Below are 13,917 nucleotides of genomic sequence, written 5' to 3' on the forward strand. Positions count from 1 at the left end.
ATTCCGTTAGTGTTTAAAGTTTGTTTGAAGAATGCTAGGAGAGAGATCCGAAGTTTCTCAGTATTGGTTTCTTAGTATTGTTTCGCTTCTGCAATCTACGTCTTCCACAATCTCTCTGTCTTAGTATTGATAAGAGGGGCACAATCTCTCTGTATCCCGGAGTCTTTGGCCTTGACGAAGGCGCGCACGCGCTCATGCCTCCACACTTAAGTTTTCGAGATTTTTGAAGTATCAAGCCTTTGGAAGGTAGTTTGCACTCTCATCCAAGATTGGAGGGGTATTATTGTTTGTATACCATTATGGATGTTTGGGTTTCTAGCTTCCGCGCAGTTGGTATTGATGTCGTCTTCTGTCTCAATTTTTATAACATGATCAAGTTGTTTGTTTGAAGTATTATAGGGGCACATGACCTCTATCTCACGAGGAATTATTCTTTCCATCTTCCACTGTTCCCGAAGTTTGCAGTCATAAAAGCGACCACTCCCCATCATCCTCTATAGTGAGTATTGTTTGATGCATGTTACATTTAGAATTTTTTTGTGAATTGGAGTATGAGGTATAGTTTTTTGAAGTGGGCATTGGTTGGTTATATAAGTTGGTATTTAGTTTTCTCAGTTTCAAGTTCAAGTCTGAATAGACAAGCCTTTGTATGTTTCAACAAGCTTGTATATTCCAACTTGAGAGGGGGAATAGGGAGATATGAAGACATTCAGTAGTATATGAGGGAAGGAGAATATGGAGACGTATGAGGAAGAGTACTCATGTCTCCATATTCCAGCAAGCCTTGACAAACTCTTCATGACAAGGCATATCCACTATTCAGTCGTTAGTATGACATCTCCACTATTCGGGTCTTCAAGATTCGTAGTGATCAAGCATCAATCGCACGTATGTTTTAGTGCTTGATCAAGCCTCAACTGCAAGTATGTTTCAGGAGTACCCATAATAGTATTTTGTTAACATTAACAGTGACATTGATAGTAGCAGCCAAGAAGCGCACATCAAGTCAGTGTTATTGTTTTCATTTTATATTATGACAGCCATAACAGCGAATGGAGTAAGTAGTAGCCAAGCAGCGCGCCACTAAACCGGTGTTATGATTTCAGTTTGTGACTGTGGTACACCTTCAGTATTCAGGTTAGGCCATTGCCTACACCGACAGTTTCACCTCCAGAACGTCTCAACAGTTGTTCGAGTTCTTCAACTAAAGACAGTTCTATGCAAAAAGAGGAGTAGTATTATTATCTTTTGTTTTTTTGTAATCCAAGTTGTAATTTGCATAGTTTGCGTAATTACAGTTTGAAGGGGAGTATTATAATATGTTAGTATTAGTATATGTCCAATATGGAAAGTCCCATGTTTCTATAAGTGTGGACATCCATATCTAGTAGTTGCTATTATCATATTTTAGGTTAGTATAAGTATGTAACTCTGGATAGAGAACAAACTCTATCTCAGACTCTAAACTCCAACCCTAATCAATCTCTAGTCTTCTCTGTTCTTATTCTTGGTTTCTCTAATATATCAATGTTACAACTCTCCTAGCATCACCACTAACATAGAATTTAACAATACGTATACCATTATTATTAAGCAAATTAATTACATTATTATGCTTACTCTATCTTGTTTTACAAACTCATTCTCGAGGAAGCGAGTAAGTTGTTTGGCTTATGATGCCATGAGGATAGTATATACTCTATCCAACCGTGTTGCATAGATCGCACACCGTTGAGGCTGGACCGCTGGACTATATCACTACTCGCTTTATAACTTGTTCTGCTTTATGCTTACTAGCAAAATGCACGTGTTCTGCACATGAATGACAAATAAATCTTATTGGAGAATATGTGAACACATATGTAGTTATAATAGATATACACTCATCCGGAAAAAAATAAAAGAGAAAATTAACATATATAACAAATTTCGATTAAAATTGATAGTTGGGCATAACTTTTCAAACATCTTTTGGTTGAAAATGTTTTAATAATGAATCTTACAAAGTCGTATAATTGCTACATATTCATTCAGATGTAAGTTTGGCACTGAATTAGTTGTTACATAATCCAAAAAGAATGGAGGATTATATAAACAAAATATTAAACGGAGTACGTCATCCAATTCAAAGCTCATGTAAGCAATTCAGTAGAACATGAGACTATTGTGCTCCAACGTTCTTGATGGACTTCATCACATTACCAACTTATACACCAGGCGTACAACGATCATACGGATATCCATGGATTCAAAATGAAAAAATGGTACACAAATCTATATTGTTGGTGTAGCTCATCTGATTGTAGCAATGAGAAATATCATTGTTCAAGAATTCGGTCTAGACTATAGAGTAGAACAGGTGTTACACATGTTGATCTATGTCAAACATCAACGACGTGTCAGTTTCAGTGACCTGAGCTCTATGATTAATCGAGTTGCTGCTGCCATCAAGTATGAGCACCGCTGACCTGAAGTAGAAAAATTCCAGCTCAGAATGTACTAATAAAATTTATTAAACCAATAATTAAATTTCAAAACAATACACACACCTTTCTACTATATACTTCCCCTCTTTGTTTATCCAAGTTGCAGAAACTCAAACTACAATGCAAATTGTGTAAGTTTTTAAGTCGGAAACATGCAATGCATGTGAATGACAGGACAATGTAATTGTATAGTACACATAGGCTGGTTAAAAACTATTATTATGCGGCAATAATTTTGAAATTGAAGCACCTAAAGCACCATGGCGCAGTGTCTTTGATGATAGCTAACTAAGTAATAATGTATGAGAACTTATGTAGCACCAATTTACCAAGGCCAAGATACCTAGGAACAAATTTACTGCCATATAGCATCACCAATGCCACATTTTGAGAGCAAAAAATTTGTAGTGACAAAGTTAACAATAAATCTAACACTATTGTGTATATGCAATTCATCACACCCAACAATATAAAACAAATAGTGAAGTAAACTTAAATTAAATGGAGATGGTGTAATTTAGTCTGACCTCGTTACCTGATCAAAATCGCAATCCAAGGTTGCTAGATATAAGCATGTATTTGTAAACAACGTTTCAAGTATGGCATCCATTTAAGTCATGTAAAGCTCCATTCTTGACCACATCTTGGTTTTTGTTTTTTGTTTTTGTTTTTTTGAGACTCCTCATGACATGTAACTCATGACTGAACACATAGTCCAATAAGTAGATACCAACCTATAAGTATGTAGAAACAGAAAGCACCAGATAAAACTAATATAGCATGCGATGTCAAAAAAAAAATTAATAGAAAGAAAAAACTAATTACCTGTTGGAAACTGCTAAGAGAGGCCAAAAATAGATCCTCCAATCCAAACATTGTACTTTCTCTCAGGAGGTGCAACCACTTTAATCTTCATGCTGCTTGGTGCGTGCAAGAGCAGTGATCATGTTGTTCGTACAATCTGCAATGCTAGGGAACATAGTAGATGCACCACTAAAAACAATGTTTTCATATAAAAATTTAATTTTCTAATATCAACATCACACTAAATAATTGAGTTGTAGGTGCTCTCATGAATTCCAGTAGCTTTGATCCCAATTAGTGAGGGTTGGAAGAGAACCTAAGGGGACCTTTAATGCTCAGCTCCAATGGTGATTACTTGGCCATCAGGGAGCTTGTAACTCTTTTCAATTGAGGAGCTGCTATTTGCTGTTTCAAGTTCCTGCTCGTAGTCAAGAGCTACATAGGCAAGCTTCTCTTTCTACCCACTTGTCTGTCAAATTTTGTTCTGCAAAGTCAAGACAAAGGATGATATGGGGAGAGCATAACCTTCATAAATGGGGACTGTGTGACGGACTCCATCACCAGAATCCAACACGATACCTGAAAAATAAAAGAAATATATTTATCACAGTTATCAAATGACAGGAGCGAGGTCAGATAAGGTTGTTTTCAATCATAAAAACACCAACCTATTGTACAACCACTGTCATAGAGAGAAAGAGTAGCCTGAATTGCATCATACATGGCAGGGATGTTGAACGTTTCATACATGGTCTGTGTCATTTTCTCCATGTTGGCTTTGGGATTAAGAGGTGCTTCATTAAGAAGACAGGGTGTTCCTCTGGAGCCACACAAAGCTAATTAAGCTCATTGTAAAATGTATGATGCCATATTTTGGAACAATAATTACATACCTCATAAGCATTCCAAGTTACCAACTAACCAAAACATCCCACTAAAAGTATCGAGATTTTTTCTCTAAATACCATCATGCATAAATTGATATAATAATACTTAAGAGTTCAAAGTGGCACAATGAAAAGAAAAAACCTAACCAACTAACTGAACTGAATTGGATAACAGTGAACTAAACAATGTTAGTGTAGTTATAATCTACTTGGGTCAGCGGTTGAATACTCACTCTAAAATTTGCTAGAACTACCCAATTGATTAGCCTGAAATTGCACTACGAAGGAACCATTATCTTTCACAGTTCATCTTACGTTCCAAATTCTGATCCAACACACCCAAGTATCCAACACTCTCATTAAGCTAAAACTATATAATTTTAAAATAAATTATTTTGTATCAAGATGTGACGACCCATTGAAAGTATCCACTAACATTGAAATTTAGTTTACCAAGATGCTCATGATGTAATATACTAATATGGTCTAAGCTAATATAGATTTTCCAAACTTAACCCAACATAGAGAGGAAAGATTTTCTTCCTCAGGTGGAAGTATTAGAATGAAAAAGAATAAGCAAGAAAAGGTTCTTTTTTTTTGTATATACAATAACTAATATTCTATCTTGGCTGTGTCTCGATTCCAAATAAGCATGTATTTGTTTTGAAGTCACATAAAATGAATCAAATCAAAGTACTTGTACCCTGGAAATAAAATAAAAGAAACCAATTATCACATACTTAAAAAGAGAAAGGAATTGAACCTTCGTTGATGGTCTTAGGTATGAGTTTGTCTATGGCGACCACTGTCAAGTGTTCTTGACTTGTGAAGATCCGAAGAGGATTAAAACGACAAACTCTAGTAGTATGCTCATATTTTAATCCATGCTTGAAGCTAGTATTGTTCAGTGTTTACTAACACACAAAAGTAAAAAAAGGAAGAGAGATAATTAGTAGATTAGCAAATGAGTGGAATAATTAGTTAGCACTCTTATATGTATAGTGCACATCAAGAAGTGTGCTAGTAGCATGGCAGATCACAAAAACACAGTGGTAGACTTATAGCATTATTAAGGAGGTGATTCAACCAGTAGACAACCAAGTTGCCAAAAGAAAAATAATAACATGGACTGGTGAACCACATGCACAACCATTCCCAAATGTCTTGGTAGACTTCGTCGACAAAGTACATAATAGTTACAACAACTTATAATGTATGATTGAACCCCATTTATAAGATTTAAGAAGTATTTAAACTACCATCATCAAAACAGCTAAAAAAATATCAAACCAAAACACTACGAATGACAAAAGTGCAAAAAAAAAAAAAAAAAAAAAAGATGGTTATCTTGGTTAGAATGCCTATACTTGCAATCAAGAAAACAATTTCTTAGATAGCAGCAAAACACATCCATCATGGATACCAAAACCTCTGACCACAGTCCACAACCAAAACCATAACTATCGCTAATGTATTATCTCTATTTTCAAGTCACTGAATTTTTTTTGTATATTAATATGAGCTTTGTGATCATTATTACCTAGGGATAAATAAGAACTTACTTTATCAAGTCGTTTATAAAGAGTCAACAACTAATCTTACTATTGGTGAATAGAGCAGTGTATACACCAATTATCAAGACAAACGGTCCAAATGTAAAGTTTTTAGCTTCATTATTTGGCCCTCATTAGTAGATGTTGTAGTAGCATGACCATCCAGGAATCAGATTTATCATGTATAAAAAAAAATCATTTGGATCATAAAAAATAACATTTGACATCATAATACATAATAACAATGTTTCCATATAAACAACAAGATACGTGCATCGTGAATGATGAGTAAGGACGCTATATCCTGAAATCAATGCAACAATGCAAGTATAAAACCCACATTAACCAATTGTGCTAATATATCAAACCAAAGCAAAAGCCTTCAATGCAAATTTGAAGCAAGTTTTATGAAGTGTCATTGATTTTTAAATATGCCCTTCAAGTATGTTAAAAAAAATAGACATTTGCAAACCAAATATATATGGTGTTGTTGACAAAATACTCACGTCAATTAAGATAATACAAACAAAGAAAAACACAATAATAAAGCCAAAGAGAAAAAATCCCAGTTCCATTAAATTGAGCACCAAATAAATCAAGAAATAAGATGATCATATTCAAATGATATAAATATGATCAAGGGTAGCCAAGATCTGTTGAGTAAAGAAACTACCTTGGCCGCAGTCAATATTCTTCTTCTTGAATATGATCATGTTTGTATGGAATAGTATGAAGTGCTTAGTGTGATGGTGAAGGACTACAAATAGAGTGAAACAAACAAAATTATATGCCGATCAACATGAATTGAAAAATAGAAACCTAAATGAAAAACACTTTTTTTTTTAATCAAGCATCCCTTCACAAATATTTCATCACAACAAAAGCGCAAACCATGGAGAACCTGCAAGTCTTGATACATAACCCATCCAAAATAAAATGCCTGACTCTATAATAGATGGTGACTAATCCACAAAATAATTTTCAAGTCTCCTAAACACTTTGAAAAAGGTGCACAGTAAGGGGGAAATCTCATATTAATCATATTAAAACCAGGGGTCATACCAACCAATAAATAGCACTTTCCTTGCTTTCTCATTCTTTAGTAGCAACAGTTCCCTTCTAACTCACATAGATACCACAGGTGATAATGCTGGTTGCGCTAGCCAACTGAACATTATAAGTAACAGATTTTTGGAATAAAAGAACTGAAAAGAAAAAGGAAAAACCAGGGACATGCAAGTGAGTAGGTATATAGGTAAAAAGAAATAAAATAACACTCTCATAATACTTATAAAAAACGCTAGGTCGTACAATAGTCAGAACAGTGATTATCAAAGAAAGGAAGATATCCACGCGCCCCACACTCAATATATAATATATATGTAGTATATTTCACACAACCTCTTGACCAAGAAACCATGGAACTTCTTAGATAAGTGGTTGATTTTTCAATATATCAGGTATGTCATACATGACGGACAAAACCGACATATATGATATCCATTCTGATTTTCATAATGTTATTTGATCCCAGTAACTGAGATATCCATAACAGGTGAAATTCTCATTAGTTTTAAGACTCATAATGAATTAAAAGTTATGATGAAGGCATAAGCATGCACAATAATTAACCAACAACCACCAGTTCTCAAAAATGTAAACTAAAAGATTTATAATTAACTCGCCTGTAAGAGCTTTAAACCAAACTTCTAAGTTCATGACCTCTAAAACTCAATATAAAAGAGAGAGACATGTTATTAGAAATATATCATCCAATTGTACACACCCATGAGATGGTCGGATGTGAAGTAATTTGTGCTTACAATATTTGAAGTTACCCCAAAAATTAGCTCCAAATGATACTCTCAATGCAAGACGTTTAAAGTAGCGTACTTAAGAGAATTATTGACAAAGGAGATCCATATTTATGCATAAAACCAAGTGGTTCATGAATAATTGATCACTTAAGATGATCTGAGATAGGAACGTTTGTAGTACCTTTTCCTCATAATGGTTTGATGATGGATGATCTGAAAATTTATTGTACGTGGCTTTCTTTTCAAGTGTCAAGGACTACCTCTGACTTGAGAATTTTCCCTCTGGATCCATGAAGAGTCAACACCCAAGAGATTAAAATATCAAGAAAGAGTAGTACCAAAGTCATTCGTCATTAAGCACATGTCATTAAGTAATGAAGTTGAAAATCGAGTTTTTCCATTGAAGTACACATCCATGCAGTCAAAGGCTTGCCTAGGCTCGAGGCTCACCATTTGCTCCTCACGCCTAGAGGTGTAGGTTCAAATGTAGAATAGTGTATTCAATAGAGAGTAGAGACACAGGAGGTTTTAGGTTTGATGTAATAACTCGTGCTGGAGTCAATTAAAAAGAGAAGGCCACAATATAAACACTTATTTCATAGCATACCTTCTACAGACACAATAGAAAACTTATGATGCTAACCTACCTTGTGAACTCTTTGAAAGGGTTTACAAAAATTTCAAGTTTTGCACACTAAGCAATTCTTATGCCCCTTCATCAGACAATAACAGCTTATGTTGAGTTCCACAAGGACAAAAGGAAACAATTTTATTTGCCTCAATTTTGCTTGGTTATTGTAATCTCTTTATGCTAAACAATATATTAATCGAGATAGAAAGAATTGACTACATGCGCATGACAGTACCTCCATCAAAAGGATGTAACTAAGGAACCGTGTAAACAATCATCTAAATGTTGAAAAAGCTCCGATAATCAATACAATGCTACATACTTAAATTTTAACCTGGAAGTAAAGGAATATATTATCTCACCTTTGATGAGAAATGTAAGTTTCCACTTCTTTCTTCTGTTCAGGATTATACATAAACCACTTATCTTCAACTCTATCAGAATCCTGTCTTCCAACATCTACAATTGGAAAAGGTGTCAACCACAGATTCGAGAATCTCAAAATAGGATATTGCATACATTAAGGAAATGCATCAAATACCAACCTTGAAGCAATATATTTAGTTCAGCTGAACAGCTTCGAAGTCTCCAAAATATGAGACCACTTTCATTCAAAAGAATATGATCTGTTCTAACGGCATTTGACATTTGAATCTCTATGGACGACGCAGCAAAGAAAATGGGTTAAGCAAATAGCTATTCTAAGCAGATAAATATATATAGTAGGTGCATTTGAGGCAAAGAAAGTTCCTACTGGATTATCTGTCTAGGCCTGTGCTGTGCCAGCTTCAAATGCATGATAGTAAGATAGTCTCATTAAGTCATATCCTACTCAGACATTACATTACAGATCCAAATATATTCCCTATTAAATACTGACCATAAAAATGTCCATCTACTTACGAGTCACACTGAAGTAGTAAACTCATCGATTCCTAAGAAAGGAATATTTTTCTTTTCACTTTTTTTTTATTTATTTATTTATTTTTCTTTTGCATCCATAATGAGAATGAAGATGAAGACCAAGACTCTGGACTATGGTTGAAAATGATAAATTTGTAAAAAGTTGACTTCAAAGCAAGTGTTTGCTATTAGAGTATGATTATCAGTACCTTTGATCTTATCAAATTTGAAATTGCAAAGATGAACCCTAAGAAACAAAAAAATGCAAAAAATGGTCATAAAGTTCCACCTATGTTGAACAGTGTCAATGTAAGAACTACCAGACAATATCTGGTGAAGCATGCAAAATCAGAGTAGGTGAATACTGAATAATTTTAAGCAAAGTAATTGCTGAAAGATAAAGGAAACAAATTGTGAACATACTCTTTGGCACCAACTCTATCGATTCTAGTTTCTCTGCATGCGCTTTTGTTGCTTCATCTTTTATTCTTGAAATAAGACTTTCATGTTTTGATATAGAAAGAGGAGCACCATTTCTCGAAATGATTGCTTTTGCAACGTCATCCTACATCTGTTGCTTCAAACGCCGTTCATGTATTAATGCCTTTAACTTTAGAAGTATATCTTAGAGTGCTGAATTTTCCACAAAGTAGTGTTTACCTATATCTCTTGCGGCAAGAACTTTTAGTTTTGCTTCCTTCCCTCTCTTTACCAATCTTTCTTTTTGTTTGTCAATCCAACCTCTCAAGTCTCTGAAAGAGAGTGACATCACTAATAAGTTCACAAAACATAGTTTGAGTACATGAGAGGAGGGGGTGTTGCATATGCAATTTAACAGCTCTTTCACCTACGCAGAGTGCAAATAACTTTGTCACACAGAAAATTCAATAGTCTCAGCCTTTTTTAGGAATCTAATTTATCATATTCATCACTACCATGATTAAAACAATCCAAAGAAAATTCTTTAAAAGCACACTGAGACTCGAAAATGCATTTCCCAAGTGCTTGGAACCAGGAACTTCCACTACTCGTTTGACTCAAGGGATATCTACAAGTAAAAGGGTAATAGTTTAAAAATCAATTGCCGAAATGGTAACATTTCATTTTAAACGCACATGAAAAGGAACTTACTCTTCTCCCATGTCCTTTTGTATTAAAGATATCAGATGGATATTAAACTGGGCAACTGAGGAATACTGACTTCGACGCCGATTGCAACCTGCTGTCAATTCTCGAAGATAATACATCTCAGAATATATTGAAATAGTAGAAGAAGAAGTTTGCATGATCATCCCAAAGATGCTTTTACACAAAAGCCAAACACAGCCAACAGATGACAGACCAAGTGAAAGAACAAAAGTAGAAGGAACATACATGCATTTGAGACCAAGCCAAGAAAACACCTTCCTTGCTTTCTCATTTTTCAGTAGCAACAGTTCCCTTCTGACTCACATAGATACCATAAGTGATAATCTCTTTGCTTAATGTTGAACATTATAAGTACTAGGTTTTTGGAATAAAAGAAATGAAAAGAAAAAGGAAAAAACCAGGGACATGCAAGTGAGTAGGAATATAGATACAGAGAAATAAAATAACACTCTCATAATACTCATAACAAATGCTAGGTTGTACAATAGTCAGAACAGTGATTATCAAAGAAAGGAAGATATCCACGCAGCCCACACTCAATATATGTAGTATATTTCACACAACCTCTTGACCAAGAAACCATGGCACTTCTTAGATAAGTGATTGATTGTTCAATGTATCAGGTATGTCATACATGTCGGACAAAACCGACATATATGATATCCATTCTAGTTTCCATAATGTTATTTGATCCCGGTAACAGAGATATCCAAAACAGGTGAAATTCTAATTAGTTTTAAGACTCAAAATAAATTAAAAGTTATGGTGAAGGCATAAGCATGCACAATAATTTACCAACAACCACCAGTTCTCAAAAATGTAAACTAAAAGATTTAGAATTAACTCACCTGTAAGAGCTTTAAACCAAACTTCTAAGTTCATGACCTCTAAAAATCAATATAAAAGGGAGACACAGGTTTGTAGTCTAGTTACCTTCCCCACCTAATCAATATGTCCTAATTGAGATTTAAACGGTTTCTGAGGTTGTTCTTCCATCTCCACCCAAGTTAAGTTTGAAAACGGCATTGAATATTACCAATCAAATAAAGCACAGCGCGCATCAGAAAATAAATGACAAAAGAAGAAGAAGATATAACATTATGTAAAGTAGAAGATGTTGATCAGTAGGAGTGCAACAAACATTCACCACAAAGGGTAATGGAAAAACAAAAGTGAATTAAAAAAAAATCATTAAAATGATTGGAGCATCCAATTAATGCTTCAATGAATTCATAGTCAAAGTGAGAATAACAAATAGCTGAAGTATTAGAGTAGCATTCAAAGTTGCAAAAGTGCACAACAATTTTGTTGCAAAGACATCAAAAATCACAAAATAAAATTAGGGCAAAAAAAAACCCAATAGCAGAACATACCGACCAAAAAAGATGATAAGAATCGAATATCTTGCCACAGTTCCGCAAAGAGAAAGAGAGTGGAGAAAGTTTACCTGTTGCATATGCTAGTTCCTTTTAGAAATAGTCTGTAGAAAAAGAATCAGGGAAAAAGAGAGTTAACAATGGGTACTGATTCTCAAAGTGTTTTCACATGGCATGAGAATTGCTCTTTTGAAACTTTAAGAAAACCAAGTCTATGCAACTGTTTCAAATATATCCTTAGTTGAATTATAATGTACGCACAAAATTGCGAGAGTTTGAATTTTGGGAACCTTTAATTTAGCAACACACCTTTATATAGCAAAAATCAAATGAAAGAGAAACATCAATGAAATCAAACAAAAATCAATGAAACATGACAAATATCAAATCACCAACACACACCTTTATCATTATGCAAAGGAGTAAAACCATAATCATCCGCAGTATTAGGATTAGCACCCTTTGCCAGTAGATAAACAGCAGTGCCCAAATGCCCTCCTAAAGTTGCACCTGTAATAATAAACCAAATCAACAATACACCGTCATGACGATTGTTGTTTTTCAGTACTCATTTCACCCGAATATACATAGACTCAAGGTTAAGTATGATGGACCTTGGTTATCTTTGATATCAACATCAAGTTTCAAATCATTGATCAAGTACTTGCAAATATCACCGTTTCCCTCTGCTATGAATTGGGAGAGATAGATGTAGAAGCCCTAGTTATATTAGTCGAGAAGGAGAAGTGGGGTTTTGCAGAAAATGCAGACCGAACAGTTTTCCTCCAAGAATTGGGATTGTTTTGAAGATTAGAGAGACAATCAGGTATGTTTTTTTTTTTTGTGCCTTAAGGGAGATTTGGGAGAGAGAAGAAAAAGAGAAGAAGAAAAGAGACGATTGGTTTCTTCCATTTAATTTCTGTATAAACTGTAATTATTTGGCAATTAATGAAGGGTAAATCGCGAACAATTGAATAGTGTGGCGTATAGTTGATTTCTGACCTGAATTTACACATACGTCCTTAAATTACTATGTAATCTTAAGAGTATAGATGGTAGTAAATTTTGAAATGACAAAATAGTCCTTCTTAAAGGTATTGAATAATTGATTTTAATATTTTATCAAGGGTATTTCATGGTAGAAAAAAAAAACTGGTCCAATTTAAATGTCCATGTTAATTATGGTATACTCTACTAATTGAGATTAGTATGAATTATGAAGAAAATGTAGTTCAAATCATCTATGCTTATTAGTATATGGATTGTCAACTATTAATGCTAGCATGGAAGTCACATTATAACGAATATATAATCTGTTGATATTAATTTACAGCAAGTCACTTTCTTTTCTTGCAATGATACTTGGGCTCTTCACAACCCCTTATACAATACCAAGGAGATAATGATGTGTGTATGAGAGAGATGGAGAACTGGTTAACACTACCAGACCATCTGTTAGATCTGATTGTACAACGTTTGAGCTTCAATTCCTATCTACTTTGATTTGGTTACGTCTGCAAGGAGTGGAAATCTATTTGTGGGCCACTACAGTTTAAAAATTGTAGAGAAAAAGGTGTTTTTCTCTTTCTCGTGTAAGGCACACACGCGCTTGGATATGCCTGGACGAGGGCGCGGCCCGCGCTCTTACCTTGACCAACTTCCAGGTGGTTGAGCGCGCCCCGCTCTCGACTTTGCCTGGCCAAGGGTGCACCCGGCCCCACCGTATTTCAACAGACTTTGACTGTTTTGAAAGTTTTTTGGAAACAGTATAAATACAAGTTTTTTCTGTAGAAACTTAACTTAACCAAAACCAAGAAATAAAGAGATTGTAAGAGAACAATTCTTTGTGATTTGAGTGTTCATTCTTTGTGAGTGAATTGAGAGCTCTTGTAATATGTTACTCCGGACATCTAGTAAAGCTTGGAACTCGCAGTGTGGACGTAGGCAAATTGTCGAACCACGATATATCTTTGTCTTGTGGTGTGTTCTATTTTACATTAATTGTTTTACTTTATATGTTTATTTATTTGACATTGAGAAGTGTTGGGATATTACTTGGAGGGTGATAAAGTCTTGTCTAGTGAGAAAAATTAATCCTTGTGTAGGGTTGATCTGTTTGCTATGGATAGCATAGTTTCCGCTGTTAGTTATTCACATCAATTGGTATTAGAGAGAGATATACGACCTAGGATTTTGAGTTTTGGTAGAGAACCATAGTGTTCAAAATTTGTGTAGACAAGCGTGTTCGATAAAATTCTCAAGTGAAAAATATTTTTTGGGTTATTGTGTGTGACTTGAAAAATGACTCCCA

The 13,917-nt window shown here is 34.6% G+C and overlaps 1 protein-coding gene and 1 long non-coding RNA gene across 13 annotated transcripts; both read right to left on the reverse strand.

Moving 5' to 3' along the window:
- Positions 1–1,916: 1,916 nt before the first annotated feature.
- Positions 1,917–9,667, reverse strand: LOC147505418 (uncharacterized). Of its 12 annotated transcripts, XM_086557957.1 has the most exons (12): positions 9,291–9,667; positions 8,724–8,834; positions 8,541–8,637; positions 7,729–7,829; positions 6,793–6,897; positions 6,404–6,487; positions 4,941–5,091; positions 3,959–4,110; positions 3,312–3,869; positions 3,022–3,220; positions 2,550–2,601; positions 1,917–2,468 (listed from the first exon to the last, which is right to left on the reverse strand). In XM_086557957.1, exons 1-4 carry the CDS (start codon positions 9,421–9,423, stop codon positions 7,790–7,792), a joined length of 381 nt encoding a protein of 126 aa, XP_086414083.1. In that variant the 5' UTR covers positions 9,424–9,667; the 3' UTR covers positions 1,917–2,468; positions 2,550–2,601; positions 3,022–3,220; positions 3,312–3,869; positions 3,959–4,110; positions 4,941–5,091; positions 6,404–6,487; positions 6,793–6,897; positions 7,729–7,789. The 12 variants fall into 12 exon arrangements, 9 of the variants coding, with proteins under 9 accessions (XP_086414083.1, XP_086414076.1, XP_086414081.1 ...); XM_086557950.1 differs by lacking the exon at positions 7,729–7,829; XM_086557955.1 differs by having other exon boundaries at positions 6,793–7,829.
- A 77-nt stretch (positions 9,668–9,744) lies between these two features.
- LOC147505419 (uncharacterized) lies at positions 9,745–10,434 on the reverse strand. The gene is made up of 3 exons (XR_015193319.1): positions 10,213–10,434; positions 10,017–10,129; positions 9,745–9,833 (listed from the first exon to the last, which is right to left on the reverse strand). It is a non-coding gene; the product is annotated as an uncharacterized LOC147505419 (long non-coding RNA).
- Positions 10,435–13,917: the final 3,483 nt, after the last annotated feature.

The sequence above is a fragment of the Coptis chinensis genome, chromosome 4 (assembly GCF_015680905.1).
Source record: "Coptis chinensis isolate HL-2020 chromosome 4, ASM1568090v1, whole genome shotgun sequence".
NCBI lineage: Eukaryota > Viridiplantae > Streptophyta > Magnoliopsida > Ranunculales > Ranunculaceae > Coptis > Coptis chinensis.